Below are 19259 nucleotides of genomic sequence, written 5' to 3' on the forward strand. Positions count from 1 at the left end.
TCTCTGTCTCTCCTCTCTCTCTCTCTCTCTCTCTCTCTCTGTCTGTCTCTCCCTCTCCTCTTTAAAATGAACAACAGCAACAAAAAAGTTAGGTGTTTTATTTTTGTTTTAATTCATAGTAATATATTACCCTGTTTTCCTGAAAATAAGACAGTGTCTTATATTAATTTTTACTCTGAAAGATGCGTTAGGTCTTATTTTCAGAAGAGGCCTTATATTTCTAAGCTTGAAAAAAATTGCACTAGGCTTATTTTCGGGAGATATCTTATTTTTAGGGAAACAGGGTAGTCATTGACTGCATCTGGGTTTTGAAATAGAAGTTACTGTTTTGTTGCCAAATCTTTTATTGTTCCAATATTTCAGAAAGAGTTTTAATAACTTAATATTTGTCATTTCGGATATCTTTGGTTTGAAGGTTCAAAGAAAACAGTTTTCTTCTCTCCATGGGCTATTTTTTTAGTTAAGTTTATTGCTTATATTTTTTATTTGACAATTTTGTTTGACTTATTAATTTAAAAATATTTAACCATATTTTGGCAGACACTAAATTAATTCCTTCCCATTTGTATTTCTCTTGGGTCTATATATTTATTCATTTTTCAGAATCTTCAATTATGCTAGCCAGTTTTGATGAATATAAAAAACTTCATTATTTCTGTCATGCTTGACTTAGTTTATTTAATGGGAGTGCTCAGAATGGATTTTTGGTCATTAGGTTAGTCCAGCAGATGAAACTTCTGTGGTCTGAGGCCAAAACCTTAACATTGTGCTGGGAAAATATAGATCCATAGTATATTTGTACTGAAAAGTAAGTAATATTATCTATTGTTAAACAGAATGTGTTTCTTTTTGTAAGTTCTGGTTTATCTTTTTGAAAATAGGATATTTATAAGTTTTTCTTCCTAATTTTTCTTTGTTCTTTTTTCCTTATTTATTTTATTTTTTTAGAAATTTTAGTTTACTCTCATTTGGAGAAGAAGCTGAGGAGGAAGAGGAGGAAGTGAATCGAGTTAGTCAGGTATTTGCCCTTTGTTCTGAATTGTAGAAGAAATCAGGGTTTATATCTTACTCATTTTTTTATCTCCTGTTGTACAGCTCACAGCACGTATGTGACACAGAAGACGTCAATTGAACTAATTAGTAAAATGACTTAGGGTCATTAGTATTTACAAGTTCTGAGAAAATTTTCCCTGTAAAAATTATAGTGTTCTTTTTTAAACCTGGAATTTCTTTAGTCAGAACTAAAGTTAAAGAACTTTATGATTCAGATTTTAAGTGCTATTTGTTTAATAGGTTTTCTAGGTGATAATGATTATAATTATTATTATTAACAGTGATAGATCTTATATTTATTTTAATATTTATATATATTTATTCACTTTATTAATTCTCATCACAGCCCTTTAAGATAGGTATTATTACCCCATTTTACCCATGACTAAATTAAAGTATAGATAGGTTATAATTTGCTCAAAGTCACAGAACCAGTGAGTTAGCTAGAGCTGGGATTTGAGCCTACATCTATCTCATTACAAAATCCATGCCTTTGCCTCCTGGCCTTTTACCCCACCAGTGCTTCCCGTAGGCCTTCCAGTGTGGTTTTCCTCAGTATCACTTTCAGCACAGTACTCACTGCTGAAACACCTATGGTGCCCTGCCATTGTTTAGTGCACTGATTCTGATAACTACACTCCAAGAAAATTATCTAAAGGGTTTTTTACTCCCAAAGATTCTGACATGTTTTTTTTTTGAAAAGTAGAACACTAAGATCTAAAGGATCAGGTTTAAAGCCTTTATTGTAGTAATTAAAACTCTATAACTTAGCACTGCCTTGCTTGCTTAACATAGTCACCTGTTTCTTATTGACACTAACAGTGGCATTGACTGAAAAGCCCAGATAAAGAAGTAAAGACTTCTTGAAGAGGGTGTTTTGCTTCCCTCACCATTGTGCATGGTTTTGAGAGGCTAATGTTGAGCATATAGTAAGCACTCTACTTATACCCCTTGCATTAAAACTGAATTAAGATGGGCATGTGTAAGAAATATTTTGGTCATAATTTTTTTCCTTGCTGACTTTAGTATTTTTGGGTGATCTATTTGAAACCATGATTCAATTGTCACCTATATACTGATATTCTGAACAAGGAGACAGGGTTGAAGAGTGCTTCTGGGTTCTCCTTCTTCATTCTGAGTTGCTTTAGAAAGCATCTCTATTTCAGGTGTCAAAATTAAATTCATCTTTACACGAAAACTTCCTTTCCCTATTCTTTATCAATATCACCAGTATCTCTGTCACCCCAAGAATGTCATCTTCATTTGATATCAATACACCAGTCTTGCATTATTCATAATTAAAATTTGTATCCCATTAAGATGAAAGATTTTACTGTATGTCATGATCCTATGGATATATTTGTAGATGGGCAAAACCACTAATGTCTGTATGGGAATTGTCGTGATCCCCTTTCACTGATGTTTTCTAAAGATGTCAAGTTTCCTTACTTATGACTTCTCCACAGTCCTTCTACCTGTTTTTCCTTTTGCTTGGAGCATCTTTCTCCTTTATTTGGCTAGTTTTGATTGTCCTTTAAGATTTAGCTCATCAAGTCCTGACTATTTCTACCTTCCTGTTCCACTCAACTCCTACCCAGGCTGAACTTAATTTCTTTCAGTGATAATCTGTCTCTGGCCTTCAGAAGTACTTATTATACTGCATTGAATTCATTTATTTTCTTATCTGCTACCTGTACCAAATATTTATTTTATGTAATCTTTATAACAACCGTGATATATGTAAACTTTGTAAGCAAATAAACCAATACTCAGAGAGGTAATGTTGCATGCTCAAGACCATATAATGAGGAGATGGTGAAATAAAACATTTGAAGTTAGGTTTCTAAAGCTATTTAAATTTCTGAGATATATATATATATATATATATATATATATATATATATATATATGGCAGGGGTCGGGACCCTTTTTGGCTGAGAGAGCCATGAACACCACATATTTTAAAATGTAATTCCATGAGAGCCATACAACAACTGGTGTACGTTATGCATTATCCAATAAAAATTTGGTGTTGTCCTGGAGGACAGCTGTGATTGGCTCCAGCCACCTGCAACCATGAACATGAGCAGTAGGAAATGAATGGATTGTAGTACATAAGAATGTTTTAAATTTTTTATGTTATTATTTTTTTTATTAAAGATTTGTCTGCGAGCCAGATTCAGCCATCAAAAGAGCCATATCTGGCTTGCGAGCCATAGGTTCCCGACCCCTAATATATATATATATTTAGTGTGTGTGTGTGTGTGTGAGAGAGAGAGAGAGAGAGAGAGAGAGAGGGAGAGAGAGAGACAGAGACAAAGAGAGGGACAGACAGGGAGGGAGAGAGATGAGAATCATCAGTTCTTTGTTGCAGCACCTTAGTTCATTGATTGCTTTTTCATATGTACCTTGACCGGGGGGCTACAGCAGAGTGAGTGACCCCTTGCTCAAGTCAGTGACCTTGGGTTCAAGCTGGTGAGCTATGCTCAAACCAGATGAGCCTGCACTCAAGCCAGTGACATCGGGGTTTCGAACCTGGGTCCTCTGCATCCCAGTTCGATGCTCTGTTCACTGTGCCACCGCCTGGTCAGGCTGTAATATAATTTTGAATGCTGCAAAAGCCTAGTTGAAAGACAAGCCATCTAAAAGGCTGGTGAGAAATTTCACTGTAGCACAGAGTTCAGGGGTGAAAGACAACCCAGTGAAATTGGCCCGTTTCCTCCCCTGACTCCCATCCGGTCCTGGATTCTAGATTGAACAGCCTTGGAGATAAGGATTAGAAGGAAGGAGTTTTTCTGTCAGTCTTTTTGTTGAATTAAATATTTGATCTAAAGTGTTCACAGAAACTTTGAGATTGACCTTATTAGGAAGTTTACTATTTTTCTGTTTGTAGCAACAGCATGTGTTAAATGTTTAAAGCTTATCTCCTTTCTGCTACTTACTATTACACAAGTTAAAAAAAAAATTTAACTTATACTGACATAGTGAATCTGATACTCCGAAAGCAATTTGTGCGTGCTGCAAGGTAGATATGTGAAGCGATGCCCTCGTAGATGTTGCCAGCTTGCTCTTTCAGTTTGTTTAAACATGAAAAATGCTTCAAACAGTAGAAAAGCTAAGTAATGCTTTCCTCTTTGCCAAGAAAATTGCATCCTACAGTTCATTAGCAAATGTATAACCCTAGAATTATGTCATGATGTTTCTCTCATCTGACTCTTTGGTAGGGTGGCCTATGTGATAACATTATCATAGTTTTGTTTTTGACTCTTTAATATGTATCTCTTGGCTGGCTTACTTTTTTCTTTAGCTGCCTACTGGACATCTCTCTATTTGAATATCCCACTATTGACCCAAGCCCTGGCCAAGGCTTAGTTCATTGCATTTTCATCTCAAACTTCTCCATATCCTGTGATTTTTCTTTCTATTCCCTAGTATCAGTATTCTCTAAAGTATTTTAGTTTCAGTTCTGACATTTCTCTCATTTTTCTTCGCACGACCAGTTAATTGTACTGTTCTACTAATTTTCATTCATTTTGTAGCTCAAATCTTTATTTTCCTTGTAATGTATTTTGCTGCTCCCCTTGTTCAGGCCTTCATTTTCCCTAGCCTGATCTACTACCGCAGCCCACAGACTGGTCTCCCATCTCCCTTCTCTTTTCCTTGTACTCGTTGCTGTTAGAATGGTCTTCCTGAGGCCTCATTAAGGTGTTAATCGCTCTCTGCTGACTAGAAATCAGGCCAGATTCTTTGGCTTTTTATTTCAAGCCTCTGCTTTCATGACTTCCCTTTTAAAAGACTCCATTTTTTATCCTAAAAGTTCTTAAACTTCCCTGCTGATTAAAAATCACTTATAGTACTTTTTAAAACATTGAATTCCTAGGCCCCATCTCAGACCTACTGAATCAGAATCACCAAGCGAGGGAGCCTGGAAGCTGTACTTGTTGAATTCCCTAATTCTTTTCAGGGAAATGTAGGAAATACTGCGTTAGCAGATCTGAGCTGCTTGCTATTTTACAAAAATGCCTTGTATTTCCCTTTTCTGTGTGTGTCTTTGTTTGTGTTCTTTTCCCTGCCTGAAGTGTGTCTTATCCCACTCTGGATGTCATAGTCATATTTCAACACCTAACGTAAGTACCATCTTTTCTGATTGTCTTTCACTTTTTCATATTCTTTTTTGTCTGATCAAATCTTTTTGCCTTGTGATCCTTATATTTTCTCTTTAAAAACATTCTTTTTGCTGTATTCCATAAGAAACATATGACTGTGTTCTCACATGTTCTCTTGAAGCGTGGTACCTTTCCTTTGTGCCTTATTGTGTGGACTTCCAGGCTGGGAGCTCCTTGATGGTGAACTTTGTGTCATCTTTGAGTGAGAGTGTGTTGGAATAGAAATAGCATAGCCCTGGCCGGTTGGCTCAGTGGTAGAGCGTCGGCCTAGCGTGCGGAGGACCCGGGTTCGATTCCCGGCCAGGGCACACAGGAGAAGCGCCCATTTGCTTCTCCACCCCTCCGCCGCGCTTTCCTCTCTGTCGCTCTCTTCCCCTCCCGCAGCCAAGGCTCCATTGGAGCAAAGATGGCCCGGGCGCTGGGGATGGCTCTGTGGCCTCTGCCTCAGGCGCTAGAGTGGCTCTGGTCGCAACATGGCGACGCCCAGGATGGGCAGAGCATCGCCCCCTGGTGGGCAGAGCGTCGCCCCATGGTGGGTGTGCCGGGTGGATCCCGGTCGGGTGCATGCGGGAGTCTGTCTGACTGTCTCTCCCTGTTTCCAGCTTCAGAAAAATGAAAAAAAAAAAAAAAAAAGAAATAGCATAAATGAGGGACCATACAAACTTATGTTGGCACTTCACTTTCCACTGATACTTGGTGACCTTGGATGACTTAGTCTCTCTGGGCCTCACCTTTCCTTTTTGTAACATGGAAATAATATATATCATTTAGAATAGTGAAATTAGGCTATGGATATTGTTACATTGGTATATTGGACAATCTTGAAAATGTTTTGAAAATTAAATGTCTTAAACAATGTACTCTATGTTATGATTTGTGTTTTATTCTAAGAGAGCTAAAGAATACTAAACAATCTCAAATATGATTATAACTATTATGAGACAGAAGCTGCCACTCTCATGCTCGAGCAGTCTGGAGGGCTGCAAAGAAACTTCCCCAGCAAGTTCAGCTTTCTGGGGTAGGAAGCCAGAAGCTCAGTGGAACTGGCCTAGTGCCCTTCCTGGGCACTCACATAGGGTCTAGGTAGTAGCTTGAGCAGCCTTGGAGTGCGTGAGTGTGCATCAGTACACATGACCCATCAGCAACCCCTTCTCCACATGTGAGTGGGTCTGGCACACTGTGCAGAATCTTTGGCCTATAGAATTTAGCTCTTTTGTCTGTTTATATAAGGAGTCATGGATAAATTTAGCTTAAGGAAATAGAACAACAACAAAATAATTGAAATTTACTGGCATGGAGGAAATAAAATCTCTCTAAAGGGCATGATAGAAATTCAAGAGAGAATTGAAATGGAAGTGTACTTTATTTTGCTTTTGTACTGTTCGTCACACTATCTCTATGAGCCCCATTCAAATACATTTTACCTTATGGGTAAACTGAAACCTTGGTAAGAAAAGGGAAGGCTAGCTTGAATGTTAGAAAAGTATACTGACAGAATATATATATATATATTTAAGTTTAGCCTTACTGGTTTTATATGTATGTAATAACTAGAAACACACAAGGAGTGTCTTTTACAATGACTAAAAGCAATTTGCAGTTTTAGTAGCATGAAATTATATATTTCTAGAGGACTTGAAAATAATTGTTTTGTTATTCATTTGCTTATCAAGTTTCTTTGTTAAGTGACTCCACAGTGTTAAGCTTTATTCCAGAACCAGTCTAACATCACAAGTTAATAACTGGTCAAGTCTGAATTGAGGCTTTACTTTATGTGAAAGGAGAAATAAGATAGAGTCCCCTCTGGTTTATGGATTATCAGTGTGGGATTACAGAGACCGCTTCACCCACTCATTTATTCATGACATGGTGCCTCTCCCACATGGGTTAGCTTTCATTCATTATTTATTTCAGTATCCTTCTACTCCCTGATAAAAATCTTTTAGAATAATAGAATTTTATAGCTCAAAGGGATCTAGTCCAACTTCCTTTCTTTATAGATGAGGAAACTAAGACTCTGGCTAAGTGACTTTCCAGACTAACTTCGTTTCCTTTTTGATAGGATTGCATGATAGGGGATGCCGTAAGAACATATCTTGAGTTCAGGAAAGCACATTGTCAGAGTCTCTCATGATATCTGTGGACAACATGAGGAAATGTGATCTGGGAGATAGTACAGGCAGATGGATTTATAGCCGATTGAATTCTTCTGCCCAAAGAGTGCTTTGTTGTCAATCTGGGCCTGATCATTTGAACTCGTAAATTGAAAGGTAATAGGAGTACCTGTAAATTCTATACCTTAGTTTAATGAAATCAGCTGAATAGGTATAAGACTCAATAGCTTGTAAGCCCTAGTTGAATTATTAAGAGTAAGATCTCCGGAATAAGGAATTGAACATTCTTTGCATTTTGGGGCTCAAATTTGCAGTGTTTTTTCAGTTCTGAACACATTTAAGAAGGATATGGGCAAACTAGATGCATCCAGAGGCTCTGAGGGTCATGAGGATGGGATGATGCCAGAAACCATCTCACGTGGGGAATGCTTGCGGAACTGGAGAAGTAAAAACTAAGCGAAAATGTGATCCTGGGCTTCACATATTTGAGAGGTTTCTGTCTGCACGATCCCTCCCTTCATATTGCTTTCTTAAATAATAGCTTCATTCAAATATCTGTATTGGTTTAAAGTTTACTCGTAAATCTTTGTGCATAACTCAAATACAAATGTTGTAAAATATTTTGAAGTAGAAGCTTATAATCAGACAGGTCATTTTCATGAGGCAGACTAAGTGGTATGTCCATTATAAAAGAAGCTCAATAGCTGAGTTTTAAAATAGTGATTAAATTGTGCCACATTCACAATAGTGATACACATAGTATTTCTCTCAGCTCAAGATGTGTTAACATTTTTTACTTCAAATCCAGTTATAAAATGCTCTTTTCTCACATAGAAAAAGTTATATTGGTAGACAAATACACCACTTTTGAGACTAAAGTAAGAATGTTTTGTCTTATTCTTATTTATCCTATGAAATTAATGTTTCCCAAACATTTGGGAGGTAGGGTTGGGCCTGGCACGGAGAGTGCTGGTAGGCCATTTGCCGAGAGGTGGTTAGAAGTGTGATTTATTTTTTAAGCGAGGTGGGGTGGAGATGAAGAGGCAGGAGAAAGAGAAGCATCAACTCGTAGTTGTTGACTGATTGCTTCTCATCTGTACCTTGACCAGGGGGGACTCCAGCTAAGCCTGTGACCCTTTGCTCAAGCCAGGACCTTGGGTTCAAGCCAATGACTTTGGGCTTCAAGGCAGTGACCTTTGGGCTCAAGTCAGCAACTTCAGGGTTTCAAATCTGGGACCTCAATGTCCCAGGTCAACTGTCTATGCACTTGCAATCACTGGTCAGGCCATGATAAAATGTTTTATAAAATATTTGCCCCATTAAATTGTATTAAACTATACTTATCTTTCTAGTTTGTATTTAACTAATTTTAAGAAGATGTTAATATGTTTATATTCATTTCATATTCTGCTAGAGCAAATTACTGTAAATTTAGTGGCCTAAAGCGAAACAAATTTAGTACTTTATAGTTATGGAGGTTGGAAGTCCAAAACAGATTTTACTAGTCTAAAAATTGGGGTGTTGGCAGGGCTGTATACCTTCTGGAGGGTCAAGGGAGAATCTGTTACCTTACCTTTTCCAACTTCTAGAGGCTACTTGTATTCCTTGAATTGTGGCCCCTTCCTCCATTCAAAGTCAGCAATGTGTAGTCAAGTCTTTTCCTGCTTGAAACCTGTCTTCCTCTTTCACTTATAAGAACTCATGTGATTACACTGGACTTTCCTTGATAATTCAGGATAATCTCTCCATCTCAAAATCCTTAATTTATATGCAAAGTTCCTCTTGCCATGTAAGGTAACACCTTCACAGGTGTTTGGGGATTGGATGTGAACAATTTAGGGATCATTATTCTGCCCCAAAATTTACTTGTTTCTGAACTAAACTTTATGTAGTATATCTAATAACAGAAACTATAGTTCATTTTTAGTTCTAGAAGCGAGAACTAGGATTGGTTGGATGTTTAAAAATTACATGTAGAATTTTTTTCTCCAAATAGAGGGAGAATTGTTCAATAATGAAAGCCATTTAAAGGAGAGTGATTTTCATAAGTTTGATGTTATAATCTTTCAGGAGCTCATAGACCTATCTGTCTGTCTGTCTATCTTATCTATCTATCCATTCATCCATTCATCTATCCATCTATCGATCATCTAGAGGGCTTGATAGATTGATATCCTTAAATATTAGCCCATGTGCTTGTGGGAACTGGCAAGTCTGAAACTTGCAGAGCAGGCCAATAAGTTGGAGACTCAGAAAGAGTTAATGTTATAGCCTTGATTCCAAAATCTGCAGGCTGGATACTCAGGCAGGGCTTCTATGTTGTCTTGAGGCTGAGTTGATTTTTGTTGGGAAACATCAATCTTTGCTCTTAATGTTTTTAACTTGTTAGACCAGTGGTTCTCAAACGTTTTGAAGTTGGGGTGTATTTAAAATCCTATAAATAATTGTAGGAACACTATATACAAATTTCTGAGAAATATGTTATAATAATTAAGTCAAATATTAAAGAAAAAATATAAAGTCCAAGCATGCTTTTATGGTAATTAAACAAAGTAAATATGACAAAATTAAATTTATTCTGACATTAAAAAACATATTTATGTTATATTTTTTGTTATGCTTTTTAGAATTCATAAAAAAGAGGGGTTAGAAGATTAAAAAAAGACGAAAAAGTTATCTTTTTTATATATAGATCATTCTTAGTAAGATTTAGTAAATTTGGCAGGTCCCGGCACAAATGTGTTAAGTTTTTTCATTCTTGTGTTTATGAGAAACATGAGCCTGATGTATCCTAGTGATTTCTTCAATATTTGGGCATATATCTGAAAGGCAAACTCTCATTTCCTCATCAATACATTGAAGAATTCCTCTCTTTTTACTCTTAATTCTGTTGAGTGCAGAAAACCCCCACTATACATATTATCTTAATTTTACACCAAACAAAGGATAGAAAAAACTTGCCTCCAGTCTTTCCAGGGAACATGGGGGGTAGTGTAAACAATCCAGCTCCACAGCTTAAAAGCCTTTGCAACCTAATCAGGCAAGTGAGGTGGGGGGTTGGGCAGACTGTCAGCTTACAGCCAATTCCCCACACCTCTGTCCCCCAAAAATCTAAACTTCAAAAACCCTGTTGGATTTTTGGTCCCCATCAGGCACATATTTCTCTGGAATACCATAGGGCACACTGGGAAATCTTCTAGGGCGCACCAGTGCACCCTGGCGCACACTTTGAGAACCACTGGATTAGATGAACACTAACATTTTTTTTTTATAATAAATTTTTATTTTAATGGGGTGACATAAATACATCAGGGTACATATATTTAAAGAAAACATTTCCAGGTTATCTTGTCATTTGAACACTAACATTTTGATGGTTAATAGCCTTTACTCAAAATGTACTGATATAAAGTGTTACATCTAAAAAATACTTTGTGGCTTCTTTATACCACTGTACTCTTCCTTCCCTTGCTCCCTCTCTCCCTTCCCCTTCTGACCCTTCTTTCCTTCCTCCCTCCCTCCCTCCCTTCCACCTATCCTTTCCTTCCTTCTTTTTTGCCTCTCTTCTTTCCTCCCTCCCTTCCTTCCTGCCTTCTTACCTTCCTACTTCCTCCCTTCTTCCCTTCCTATACTCTATTTAGTTCCCACTGTTTTACTGCCCCTTCATTCTTTTCATGAAGTGCAATATAATAATATAATTTTTCCCATATCCTGTTTGATGTTTACTTTTAGATTTACTTAACAGTTTTGAATTCACTGTGGAGCTCCTTATACTAAATTCACCAAATATACTCAGTACTTTGTTCAGTAGCTAAAACTTTTAGCCAGCTGCTTTTATGTAATAATTTTTAAAACTATTTTTAAATATATTAGGTGGTTTTTCTCCAACATTATTGTTACCTGATGGTATAAATAAGAACCTTAAAATAGGTTATTCAGAAAAACATAAGCATTAAAGGGAAATATCTGAATTCATTTTTACCCTCTTTGTTACTATATCTGAATTTCTCCACTTCTTCCACAATTTGTTTTTTTCTACTCACGGGAAAGTCTACTTTCACAAAGTCTACTCTAGTGAGGAAGAATATCTAGAAAATTGCTTTTGACAAACGAAATAAATGGAAGCAGAGTAAAAGATGGAGCAGTCAGACTGATCAGACTGATGGTTGGGAGCTGCGTAACAGAGGCGAAGGGATTGAGGAGTACAGATTGGTGGTTACAGAACAGTCACGGGATGTCAAGTTCACACAGGGAATGTAGTCAGTAACAGTGTGATAACTATGTATGGTGCCAGGTGGGTATATGAAATATTAGGGGGGTGCACTTTGTAAAGTATAATTGTCTAACTATTATGCTGTATGCCTAAAACTAATACAAAATAAAAGTGAATGTAAACTGTAATTGAAAAATAAATAAAGAAGAAATTGCTTTTGATTATATTTTTCTATGCTAACTTAATAAGTAATTAAAATTTGAAATGGTAATGAATCATTCAGATTAATTCACAGGTTCCTTCTATTGTTAAGTCTTATTCTAAATTAGTACAAGTTTTATCTTTTTTCTACATGCTGTTTTAAGTTTTAGAAAATAAACAAGAATCCATTTTTTTAAAATTGTTAATTAAACTAACAATTGTAAACTTTTACAAATAAATGAAATAGTATAGCTCATTAATGGGCCAGGAACCTAGAGGCCAGAATTTTCCTCCTGCTATTTATTAGTATCATTCTGCTTTCTGATCTGTTAAGTAAGATACTGGACTAGAGAGTCTAAGGCCACTGCTGGCTATGATGTTAGTGATTGTGACTCCATGAGACAGCCATATGGGGAGAATTAATAAGGGAATATTCTTAGAGTAGATGAAAATAAACATTTATGGTTGGAAATGCAGAAGGAAGAAATTTAGAGAAGGAAAGCATGAATAAAATATGTTCAAGTTTTATTCCATTTGAAGTCATTTTATGTTTACTTATATACTTTTGTATACATCTCATTTAATTTTCTTTGTGAACTAGGCAAGGCCGCTATTATTATTTCCATTTTGGAGGCAAGGGTTCTGAGGTCTGATGAGGTCATTCTGTTTCTCTGCATGGTACAAGTTTTGGATTAAAACTCATAGAATAACTGAGTATTAGGTTTTGATACTCATTTGGTCCAACTACCATCTTCTTGTCCTGTGTTCTTTCTACTACACTACCTTCTATGTTTTGAACAGTTAATTTTCAATTTTCATGTTAGACAAACATGTCAAATAATTAGTTGATGTTTTACCTTTTCCTTACTCCTTGGTTTGTGTAAGGTTATAGATTTAGAAATATAGATAATTGCATAATTCAGATTATGACCTTTTAAACCAGGGATCGGGAACCTATGGCTCACGAGCCAGATGTGGCTCTTTTGATGGCTGTATCTGGCTCGCAGGCAAATCTTTAATAAAAAAAGTCATAATGTTAAAAATATAAAACATTCTCATGTATTACAATCCATTCATTTCCTACCGCTCATGTTCATGGTTGCGGGTGGCTGGAGCCAATCACAGCTGTCCTTCAGGACAACACCAAATTTTTATTGGATAATGCCTAACGTAATGAGTCATATGGCTCTACGGAATTCATTTTAAAATATGTGGCATTCATGGCTCTCTCAGCCAAAAAGGTTCCCGACCCCTGTTTTAAAGCTACAGATAAATAGTATCTTTAGATTACCTTGGAAAGGTTTTAGACTATAAGCATGTTTTACTTAATTAGATCTTTTAAATGTGGAGAATTTTATGTGAATACAGACATTTTAAATACTTTTTTTGGTGTGTGACAGAGAGAGAGACAGAGGGACAGATAGGGACAGACAGGTAGGAAGGGAGATGAGAAGCGTCAATTCTTCGTTGTGGCTCCTTAGTCTCCTTAGTTGTTCATTGATTGCTTTCTCATATGTGCCTTGACTGGGGGTCCTAAAGCAGAGCAAATGACTCCTTGCTTAAGCCTGCGACCTTGGGCTTCAAGCTAGTGACCATGGGGTCATGTCTATGATCCCACGCTCAGGTCCGTAACCCTGAGCTCAAGCCAGTGACCTTGGGGTTTCATATCTGGGTCCTCTGCATCCAGTCCGATGCTCTATCTACTTTGCCACTGCCTGGTCAGGTTAAATACTATTATTTTAATAATGGAAATTATTTCAGAAGGTCTACATTTGCCTCAAAGTAAGACCTAGCAAATTTTGAAGGTTATAAACTAACTTTTACAAATAAATCAGATATTATAGCTCATGACTATGTCATCCATTCTTTCCTAGAGCATGAAAGGGAAAAGCAAAAGCAGTCATGATTTGCTTAAGGATGATCCACATCTCAGTTCTGTTCCAGTTGTTGAAAGGTTAGTATGGTGCTAGTGTGATTGTAAATTCTTATTTTCTGGTTCAGATAATTTATAACTTCCTTTGTGAGTAAACAGTCATTTCTCATATGTCAAATGTTTTCAACCCACCCAAAAAGCTAAAGCATTTTAATAATAGAAGTAGTAAAGCTTCGGACGTGGTAGAGAGAAGCACTGTGGCCATTTTCACTCTTCTTGGTATCTGCTTCAGTTGAACTAATTACATTTAGTATTAATTGTTAAACTTTTAAATCTTGGGATAATTTTAAGATGAGGAAACTGTTTGCTTTAATAGTTTTATGTTTAATTCAAAGTTTCTTTGCTAACTTTTTACTTGAAGCATTTTTGTCTCAGTTGGTGTGATGGGTAAACAAATCAGAGTTGAAGGATTTTGTGAAAAGGTTGCCACATTTTAAGCCAGTCATTGAGTATTATTTCATACATATTTCAGGAGTTAATAGAAAATTATCTTCCTTTGTTGCTTCTCTTTGAGAAGGGAAATATCTTGTTGTTATATAAACTACACTTGATATGTTGGGCCAGTGTCTCAAAGGGGGACTGAAATACTATTCAAAATTTAGCTCACTTTCAAAAATTCTATTTAAAAATAGTCTTTTTTTAATATCATTGTATTTGAAGGATTTGGTTTCATGAACCATAATATGTCAAACCAATGGAAGAAATTGTTTTCTGCAACCTTTGTTCATAAAAATAACATTGTTGATTATTATTTGCATGTTTTTTTCTTTTACTTATATTAGTTTGTGTATGTGCTAATGGAGTGTACTTCTTATTGTTTGTAAAAATGACTCATTTTTAGAATATTTTCATTTACTCTAGAACAGCAGTTCTCAACCTGTGGGTCGCGACCCCGGCAGGGGTCGAATGACTAAAACACGGGGTTGCCTAAAGCCATCGGAAATACATATTTTATTTAAAAATGTATTGTATAATAAATATGTATTTTCCGATGGCTTTAGGCGACCCCTGTGTTTTGGTCGTTCGACCCCTGCCGGGGTCGCGACCCACAGGTTGAGAACTGCTGCTCTAGAATGCCATTCTGAAATTCCTATGTTGAAATAAGTTTTTGAAGTATTAGTACAGCAAAATATTCTAAATTTTGGGGTTATTGAATAGCTCTATTAGTTTCATTTTGAAGCTAAAATTTCTATGTTTTTCTTATTTTTTTGTAGTGAAAAAGGTGATGCAGCAGGAGATTTAGATGATGTGAGTATTTTAGTATATATATAATTTGAACAATTTACAGAAAATTTAAAAATTTTTATAAAAATTTAAATTGTTTTCCTTGTGATGTAATATATATTACTTTTATAATTATACATATAAAATTTTGAAAAAATGTGAAAGATTGGAAAAAATACATTATTTATTTTGATATTATAACATTTCCTTCCAAGCATGTCTACATGTGCATAGAATCTTATATATGAATTTCTAGCCTACTTTTTCTCCCTATGATATGTAACATTACTTGAATACTCAAAATTCAAATGTCATTGATTTTATTTTTATTATGTTAAAAGTTGAAATGTTGATGTGTGGGTACCCTACATGACGTATGGGAAATTGATCAGTCACTTATAGTAGTATTCCTTCTTTTTATACACATTTCAGAAGATTCTCTTTCATAACTGTAGTGGTCGTTCTTTATTTGTTGTGTTGGCTATTAAAGCTGATAAAACAGAAGGCAGAGTTTCCTTTATATGTATGAGGTCAAGTTTTTCAAGTCATCCATTTGTCACTTTATGTAAAAACCCATTGATCTATGCCTTGTGTGATTCAGCGTATGCAAAAGTGTGGCAACAAGGACAGATTGTACCTTATTTAGGAAGTATAAGCTCGTATTCAGGTTTGAGAAGGAGCCTGCCCTATATAAAGAGCAAGGAGGAAGTGTTAAAGGTAGAAGGAACTTCATACACAAAAGGCTCTGAAGCCAGAGAAAGATTGGTGTGCTGCAGGAGCCCAAAGCAGACCAGCATGACCAGAGTGTCATGACAGGAATGAGAGGATGGGGTTAGAGAGGTAGGGTGAAGCCAAATCTTAGAGAGCTTTATAGGCCATTTGAGGAGTTTGAATTTACTTCTAAAAGTAATGAGGAGCAGGGAAAAGGGAATTAGTTAAAAAGGAGACTGCTGTGGTCAACTTTTCATTTTAGAAAGATCACTGTTGGCAATATTATAGAGGACAAATGAGAAGAAATAGACTGGAATCAAGGAGACCTTTTGGGAAGTTATCACAAGAGGACAGTTTGATATAAGACCACAGCTGTGAGAGGGAAGGAGACTTGAAAGATATAGTTTAAGGGGTGACTGATACCATCCTATGAGGTTAGGGAGAAGGACAAGTCTAGGACAAGCACAAGGTTTCTGATTTAGACTATTTGTTAGGTGGGTGTAAAAGAAAGAATAGGCTTGAGATAGGGAGAAAAATTAAAAATAATGTGGTTAGTTTTGTACATTTTGAGATTCACAGTATTTGGAGACATCTGTGTAACAATAATGTGGGTCTGGGAGATAGGATCAAGGCCTGATATGTAAAAGTACAGATGTGCTCTTATGGTCTTGTCGGGGGTGAGGTCACCTAAGGACAGTGTGTCATCTCTAACCTGTTTTATGTCCCAGATCCTCTGCAATTGCTTGTACTGTAGACCTTCCCAGGAAATATACCACATCCACAAACAAAAATTTATGAGTTTTCAGGGAATTATTTTAGATCTTCTGAGGACTAAGTGTGGAAGACCTTGGTCAGTGGTTATCACCTTTTCACAATTTCTATTCCTAGAGACTTGGTTTGGAAAGATTGGGATGAAGGCTAGAATGTCATATTTCTTTTTAACAAGCAATCCATGTTACACAGTCTAAAGCCAGACTTTGAGGACCATTGTTCTGAAGGTCTACAACCTCAAGTTAAGAACCTTGTCCCACCATGACTCAGTTGATCAAAGAAACACAAGAGAAAATTGATCCACTTGAGTAGCATCTTTCTTCTTTTCCCCTTCTTCCCTCCCTTCCTTCCTCCTCCTTTCTCTATTCTGCAAGTTGAAGATAAAACAGTAAGCCAAATAGTCCAGAATCTTAGCCCTCATGAAGTTCATCCTCTAATTATGGGAGAGATATAATAAACACATAACTAATTAAAATGTATAGTATGTCAGATGGGTGATAAATGCTTTGGGGAAAATAAAAGGGAAGGAGAATAGGTTACTGCAGGTGGGTGGGTGGTTCTGCCATTTTAATAGACTGGTCAAGATGAGCAACACTGAGGGGGTGACATTTGAGCAGAGATCTAAAGTACACATGCAGATGTATGGAGCAAGACTGTTTCAGGCTGGAGAGAACAGCAGCTCCAAAGTTGGCTAGTGTTGCTGGGATGGAGTTGTAGGAGATCATGTCAGGGAGGCACAGATGGCGTAAGGTCTTGAGTGAGTTAGGGTACCCATTGGAGAGTTCTGAAAGGAGTAATTGCTATGACTGAAGTTACAGAAAGAAATCTCAACTGTCCTACTTCCACCTCTTCTACTTGGAATAATCCCTGGTTGAGGTCAGTATGCTGGTGACATAGCAGCACAGTCCGCTGCACAGACAGGCTGAGTGTGAAGTGAGCAGACAACTCAGACTGGGGTATCTCACATTTACGTTGTTCTCCTAGAGCAGACCCTGGGTTATTTTCACCTGGGGCAGATACGTTAGCCCCTTAATAATTCAAAACAAATCAATAAAAGCCAAGTCTGGCCTAGAATGCAATGAGGAGAGTCTGAGAATGCAATGAAGAAGTGAAAGGGGAAATGGAACGCCTAGCAAATACTCTTTTCAATTTCTACAGGATGGAGAATTTGAAAGTGCAGACTATGATGAAAATATTGATGGTGATGAGAAGAACCTGTTGAAAGAAAGAATTGCAAAAAAATTAAAAAAAGACCCAAACATAAATGTCAAATCAGCTGGAGAGGGAGAAATGGAGAAGAAATCAGTTAGCCGCAGGTGAGTCAGTTATTGTGCTTCTAGGTATCAGAGTATTTGTCTTTTTATACTTTATTTTAAATTAAGATTGAGTCCTCTATTCAACTTAAATGTTAAAATATTATTTTCATAATGTTTGAGATATCTATTACCTAGATGTGGAAAGTTATGCTTGTAATATCAATGAGAGCAGTAGAGTAATTGTGTAGAATGAAAGGAGATGTTTTCAGATTTGGGTGAGTACAGTTTGTTGAAGCTGGTTAAGAAAATGTGTGGACATGAAAGCATTCTTATAACCTTTTCAAGTCTGGTTTGTGCTGTATACTGATCTCAATGGCATCTTAAAAGAAATTTCAGCAAATGTCTGATGATAAAGAGTTGATGAATTTTATGACTCAACATTTTATTTCCCTAAAATACAACTTAAATGAAAAAACTCTCCTTTGTTATTTTATTATTACAACTTTATGGCATATATTTTCAGTAATATTGCTTTTAAAAATAATAATATTTCTTTTTTTTTGGATGGCCTACATTTGGGGATAAAATAGATGAAACTTCATATAAAAAACATTATGTTTTTTGTTACATTTCTCAACCTCATATAGGAAAGTTAAAAAGTATTCCCTAATGTTTTCCCTTGTGAAAGCAGAAGAGGAATTCCCAGAAATTTCCACTAATGGTATAAGCTTTTGCTTTCAGAAATTGTACTTAGAAGTTACCTTAAACATCTTTTTTTTCCAGCAACAGTCTTCTGTCAACTGACCACTGTTGAATAAGTTAATGTATTAGATTAACTTTGGGCCACTATTAACTGAAGATTTTGGCAATTATGTATATGCTTATATACAGTGGAGGTGATGAGAGGCTTTTAGTCAAATCATGAATATAATCAAGTATACTTTTTTCTCTCTCTCACTCTAGACAAGTGTTTTCTGATTTTTAAGAATTATGAATTAGGTTTATAACATGACAAAAATACAGTTTGAATTTTAACTAATGAACCAAATATTTGTTGTTCAAATGTTTCCTTAAATCCTCAACTTTATCTTGTTGACCTTAATACAATTTCAAGTACTTATATACCCTGTAATTAATAGAACTTATAATTTAGCAAAGATGAAGTTTCTATGAGAACTAAAGAAAGCTTATTTGGCAAAATTGGCCTTAATAAACACCAAACATCTATTTACAAATGTTCTCTTTCCCAAAATTCACATTATCTTCTCTCCCTCCTTCAGCCTATCTCTCTCCTACCTACAAAGAGACATAAAGAAAAATGAGATCAGGAAAAAGTACAGATATCTAAGGGAAGAGTTTTTCATTCTTGTTTATAAATTTTCAGAATTATTCATGACCACTCATTTTAAGTACAAAAATTTCTAAAATCATTAATGCTTTTGGCTAGTTATATTAGCTTCACTATAGTTTGTCTCAAGTTAGTTTTATGTTAAAATAAAAATTCTCTAAGAGTCTTAAAAAAATTATAATGTGGTAAAAAGGATAATTATATTTAAAGGAAGATCACTGCTCAGTCGAAGTTGAATTATAATGGAAATAGCTGCCAGCCAAATGGGA

General features: G+C 36.0%; 1 protein-coding gene across 2 annotated transcripts in view; it reads left to right on the top strand.

The window, feature by feature from the left end:
* CWC27 (CWC27 spliceosome associated cyclophilin) overlaps window positions 1-19259 on the top strand; it is a 199451-nt gene that overhangs the window by 19809 nt on the left and 160383 nt on the right. For both annotated transcript variants that reach the window (XM_066360808.1, XM_066360809.1), the window contains exons 7-10: window positions 949-1018; window positions 13622-13701; window positions 14895-14928; window positions 17545-17702. In XM_066360808.1, coding sequence (XP_066216905.1) covers window positions 949-1018; window positions 13622-13701; window positions 14895-14928; window positions 17545-17702 — 342 coding nt within the window. The remainder of the gene's footprint in view (window positions 1-948; window positions 1019-13621; window positions 13702-14894; window positions 14929-17544; window positions 17703-19259) is intronic.

Source organism: Saccopteryx leptura, chromosome 1 (genome assembly GCF_036850995.1).
Source record: "Saccopteryx leptura isolate mSacLep1 chromosome 1, mSacLep1_pri_phased_curated, whole genome shotgun sequence".
Taxonomy (NCBI): Eukaryota; Metazoa; Chordata; class Mammalia; order Chiroptera; family Emballonuridae; genus Saccopteryx; species Saccopteryx leptura.